This window comes from Antechinus flavipes, chromosome 1 (assembly GCF_016432865.1).
Source record: "Antechinus flavipes isolate AdamAnt ecotype Samford, QLD, Australia chromosome 1, AdamAnt_v2, whole genome shotgun sequence".
Lineage (NCBI taxonomy): Eukaryota > Metazoa > Chordata > Mammalia > Dasyuromorphia > Dasyuridae > Antechinus > Antechinus flavipes.
In genome coordinates, this window is record NC_067398.1 from 555,006,161 (window position 1) to 555,012,160 (window position 6,000).

At 32.1% G+C, this 6,000-nt stretch overlaps 1 protein-coding gene across 1 annotated transcript in view; it reads left to right on the forward strand.

Annotated features, from left to right (window-relative positions):
- The window catches only part of LOC127547251 (orofacial cleft 1 candidate gene 1 protein homolog), a 77,591-nt gene extending 75,594 nt beyond the window's left edge, over positions 1-1,997 (forward strand). Inside the window, exon 6 of the mRNA XM_051974047.1 lies at positions 1,993-1,997. Within this exon, the coding sequence (XP_051830007.1) occupies positions 1,993-1,997 (5 nt within the window). The remainder of the gene's footprint in view (positions 1-1,992) is intronic.
- The last annotated feature ends 4,003 nt before the right edge of the window (positions 1,998-6,000 follow it).

Consider the following 6,000-nt stretch of genomic DNA (forward strand, 5'->3'; position numbering starts at 1 on the left):
AGAAGGAGAAGGGATCTTAGACATCATTTAGGCTTACACTTTTATTTATGAGTAAGTGAGAAAATGATTGCTTAAGGGAAGTGACATTTTAGGTTATACAAGTAGTAGGATGTGATAAGAATTACTAGCCAACTGCTCTCAATGGCCAGTTTTGATGAGCAACCATAGGATTAGAGTGAATATGACTTTGTAAGGAATATTTTGCTTATGTAGTACACTTAATTTTAATGTGATTAGTCTTATGAAAATCATACTGTTTTCATAATGTGGGTTCACAAAAATATTTGTGAATTGAATACAGAACCTTAGTCTTGCAATCAAGAGACTATATCAGTTGTCTCCTTGTCAAGAATAATGAATGCAACTTAATAATAATGCTTGTGCTACATACCTCATAGTGTTAAGTTGAAAACATTTTGTAAATTTAAAAATACTATATACATGCATTGTTATTATTTTAAATATTTCATTAAGATTACATTTTGCAAAACAAAAATACCTTAAGTAATGAGTATATAATATATGAGCCATATTGGAACACTTGGATTCAATTTTTTCAAGCCAGTCCATACCAAGTTTCTATATTTAAGTATTGATCATGACTGTCCAAATATTTGAATATGAAAATATGAAGTCTTACATATAGTATTCTAAAAAATACATATCAACTTTAATATATTAGGATCAATACTGTAGTATTACCTGTGTTCTCTTCTAAGCTTTTTTATTTCTGTGTTTTTTAAAAAATGTTTGATTGATGTTCTTTTCTTTCTTTTCCTTTTTTTTTTTTTTTTTGGTTCACTATCACCACCCATTTCCAAAATCCAACTGTAGTTCTCTCCTAAACAGAAGCTCTTTATTGTATCAAATTAATACAGTGAAGAAACTAAATCTGAACATATATGTCACATTCATCATTTACAGCGAATGTTTTATATGATCCTGGTTGTGGTTCTTTGGTATGTGGTACTAAAATAGTATTCTTTCCATTGACATGGGTTCTCTGGATTTTGGCTATATTACTGCTAGATGTTTTGAAATAAAGAAATATAGAAGGTTTCTTTTAGAGGATAATTACTAGTTTCTTTAGATTTTCATTTTTCCCTTTCTAATAGATCTGGATGTTTGGCTTTCATGAAAGCATTGTATTCTCTTTATTCCTTTTATTTCTTGTTAAAAAGTCTTCTAACTTCTATTTTTTCCTTCTTTTCATGATTTCCTTGTATACATTAATTAATTTTTCCCCTTAAGCTTCATTTTTATTAACTTTTGTAATTTTTGTGAACAATCCATTCTTTTTTTTTCCCCTGAGGCTCTATTCATGATTTTTATGGAGCCATCTCTTTTGCTATATTCTCTTCTTCTTGGTCTTTTCTTAACCCACCACATTTTGGAGTTTTCTTCCTTTTACTTATATAAACCAAGCCTTGATTCCTATATCAGAACTTTGTACCAGGGTTATATTCTTTTTATTTTTTTCCAAGGCAGTTAGGGTGACTTGCCCAGGGTCACACAGCTAGCAAGTATTATTTGTCTTAAGACTGGATTTGAACTCAGGTTCTCAGTGCTCTATCCATGGTACCATCCAGCTGTTCTAGGAGTTTTACTAATCTTTTTTTTTTTTTTTCCTTGTTTGTTTGTGTGGAGTTTTGGTGAGACATTTGGGGTTAAGTGACTTGTCCAGAATCACACAACTATTAAGTGTCTGAAGTCACATTTGAACTCAGATCCTCCTGACTTCAGGGCCAATTCACTACATCATTTAGCTGCCCCCATGAACACATTTTTTTTAATAATACTGTACTCTTGAATGGGGTCTGTCCTCTCTGGAGTCTGGGTATTGCCACTGATACAATCCTAGGTAGGTAGCTGGTATTACAACTCAGAAACTGCCACAAATCTTGGCTTCAACTATACTCTCTCCATCTCAGATGAAGGAAAATCTCCAGGGCATAGTTTTATGTAGGTTTTTTTTTTTTTTTTCCCCTGTAGGATAATGGTAAGGGATACTTTCCTTGCTTTGCTGCTTTCCTTTATCTTTCATTCTGCCTTTTTTTTTTTTCCTGGCTGGTAAAAACTGAAGCCTTTCCCCTTCCATTATGTTTCACATTATTTATCTGTATTGTATATATTATTATTTAAATAGATTATTTAAAAGCATTATTTAAATGTTTTATTCTGATGCTTATTTTTGAGATAATAAATTTATGATTGATTATGTTATGTTTTGATCTGTGGGTTAAGGGCCCTTGACTTAATGAAAAAACAATCTATTCCTCTCCTCTAGTTTATCTTCTGAATAAGTTTGGATTTTATTTCTTTGGGTACATACCTGTAAATACATTTGCTAAAAGAAGCCAAGTTTTACATTTTTAGAGTTGGATTTTCATCCCACTTCCACCACCCCACCTAAAAGTATTTCAGGAAGAATAATAAAAAAATATATAATGTTCTTTGCTTCCTTCCTCCCCCTCCTTTCAATTGGATAGCAAGCTATATGGATGGAGTCACTTATTTTCTTAAATTGAAGACTGATTACCATTATATTTTGGGGGGTAGAGAAATAGGCAAAAAAAAACATTTAGAGTGATAAGATGAATAAGGTACAATTCAGGAAAAAAAATGAAGAAAAGGAAAGAAGGGTATAGGAGAAGCCTCAATGATATTAACTACACATAAATTTTATATATTAGTATTGCAGCAATTGCTGAAACTAATATTCTGTCTGATTCTTGACCATTTCTTTTCTTTCCTCCCTCCATCATTTTTTCCCTCCTTTCTTTCTTCTCTCCCTCCCACCCTTTCTTTCTCTCTGTTACTTTACTTGTTTTGTCATAATCTAGCTCCTATTCTCATTTCCTCAAAACTAAAAAAAAAAAAAAAAGAAATAAAGCAAATAAATTTATAAAACATCATCACAAAAGAAGAAAAGTTTCCTTTATTTATATCTCATGATGTAATTCTTACTAAAAAAAAGTGAAGACTTCATTCCTGACACAGTCCTACAGCTATGATTAATGTGATCTGATGTCTGATGGACTCTTCAATTCAGATTTTGAGTTTCGGTTTTTATGGCATCTGTCCTGTTTTCTCAATGTTTCTTCTTATTAGTTACCTGATGTAATTGATCTATCCCTAGAAGGGATCAAATCCTAGGAATGGACAAAAAGGGAAATTGTCGATGAGTGTGGAACAAGAAAAATAAAGCTAGTTAAAATGTTTTCTAATATAGAGAAGAAAGGACTCTAATAATGAGTAAAATGGAGGGGACATAAACTCATCTAAGATTAATCCTTTGTACTTTCCATATGACAAAGATTAAACTAAACTCCTCACTCGTACTCCTTACAGCAAGAACTTAATTTCAGTCATTCAGGTTTGATGGTCAACAGAAAATGTGTGAACTGAATAGAGGAAGAATCTGACAGTGTGGGATGATAGTAAAATGATATCTAGAAAAGAAGGAAAGGAGGAGAAACCAAGTATGCATTTATGTACATAAACCATTGAGACCTAAGAATAAAGGAAAATTAGCAAATAATTTTGAAAAAATATAGTGAATATATTATGCTAAGAAGGACAACAAACAAACACATACAGTGAAAAATTTGAAATCAAAGTAATATGTTTAATGGGACTCAGAAGTACTAGACAATGGCAAATCATTCTATAATGTGTTAGGAAAGAAATAAAAGAAGATTAGAATGGAAAAAAGAAGAAAATCATAGCTGTGAAAGAAAAGTAAAATATAACCAAGGGGAAAGATTATTTAGAACATTTAACAGAGATTGTTTTCAATCAAAGAAACTCTGAAGAAGAGAATGAAAGAACTTGAGTTTCAAAGAACAGAAATGAAAGTACATTCGACAATATAAAAATAATACAATCCTATCAGAAGAATACATAAGTTACATAAAATGGAGAAGATAAATATCTTAGAAAAAACATAAATGAAAATTGTTGGAATACATGGGACAGCTGCTGAAATACATAGGAGTCACCTAATAGTGGCTGCTGGAGAGCCAACCCTTTTGTAAGAGGTTGATATAAGGAGACTGAGAGGCAGTTGTTGTTCTCTGACTGAGAGGGTATTGAATTGTCTGACCTCTCTCCTCTTTCCTCTGTTTCCAATTTATCTCATTCCCAGTCTGCAAGACTTATGTCAGCAAAGGCTGCTTTGCAAACCCTTCCTCTGTTTTGATTCACAACTGTGGAGGCTCTCAGGGAATTGACCTATCCGTTAACAGAAAATATCTGAATATGATACTTTAGGATATCATAATTTTTTTCAAAAGCATTATAAATAGAGGTAGAATCCAGAAGATATTAACAATGATGTGCCAATCACATAAAAATGTTCAAGTTCATTATAAATTACCAGGTGCTAATTTATAATTATACCCTCTTTTCTAGGGAAATTCTCTAGTCCTCCAAGGTGAAGGACAATAGAGTATATATGAATTCAGCTGAATTCTTCACTCAGTCATGTTTTAGAACCTGTGAAGTTCAATTCTTCTCTAAGACTAAAAAAGTAATAATACTATTATAGTATTATACTATACTATACTATATACTAATACTATAATAGTATTATTATCTAAAGTCAGTGATTTTATATGGAAAGGTTTGAAAGAATTAATTGGGTAAAACACTAGCCCTTGTGTAGAGAAATATTTTTATATGAGTTTTTATAACACTATTGGTTGACTTTTTATCAAGATCTAATATCAAACTGCCAAATTAATCAAGGAAAATTTATTTTGGACAGTTTAGTTAAGATTTCAGTTGTGTCAGTGGAGTCCTGTATAGATCATGATAAAGGAATGCTATATAATGAGTTTAGGCTTAGGTATCTTCTTGAGGCTTTCTGTTTCCTTGGGCATTTGTCTTTTATCCATTTAATATTTGAATTTTAGGGTTCACCTTATGGATTCTCTCTCTCCCTTTAAGGTTCTCCTTACAAGGACCAGACTAAATTCTGAGAAGGAAAAAATTTGAGAAACTGAGGTCATTGGAGACCTTCATATATATATATGTGTGTGTGTGTGTGTGTGTGTGTGTGTGTATGTATATATATATATACATATATATACACATATATATGCATATATACATGCATATATATGCTTATTATTAAAGTTTTTTCCTTACAAAGCATATGCATGGATAATTTTTCCAACATTGACCCTTGTATAACCTTTTATTTCATATTTTCCCCTTCTTCCCCCCACTCCCTCCCCTAGCTGGCAGGTAGTCCAATACATGTTAAATATGTTGAAATACATGTTAGATCCAATATATGTATATATATTTATACAGTTATCTTGTTGCACAAGAAAAATCAGATCAAGAAGAAAAAAAAAAGAAAAAACTGAGAAAGAAAACAAAATGCAAGCAAATAACAACAGAGAAAGTGAGAATGCTATGTTATGTTCCACACTCGGTTCTCATGGTTCTCTCTCTGGGTATAGATGGTTTTCTTCATCACTGCAAAAGTGGAACTGGTTTGAATCATCTCAATGTTGAAGAGAGCCCTGTCCATCAGAATTGATCATTGTATAGTCTTGTTGTTGCTGTGTATAATCTCTTCAAGCCTTTCTGAAATCATCCTGCTGATCATTTCTTACAAAACAATAGTATTCCATAGCATTCATATACCATAATTTATTTAGCCATTCGCCAATTGATGGCTATCCACTCAGTTTCCAGTTTCTTGCACTATAAAGACAACTGCCACAAACATTTTTGCACATGTGGGTCCCTTTCCCTCCTTTAAGATTTCTTTGGGATATAATCCCAGTAGAAACATTACTGGATCAAAGGGTATGCAGAGTTTGATAACTTTTTGAGCATAGTTCCAAATTGCTCTTCAGAACGGTTTGATCCATTCACAATTCCACCAACAATGTATCAATGTCCCAGTTTTCCCACATCCCCTCCAACATTAGTCATTATTTTTTCCTGTCATCTTAGTCAATCTGATAGGTGTGTAGTGCTATC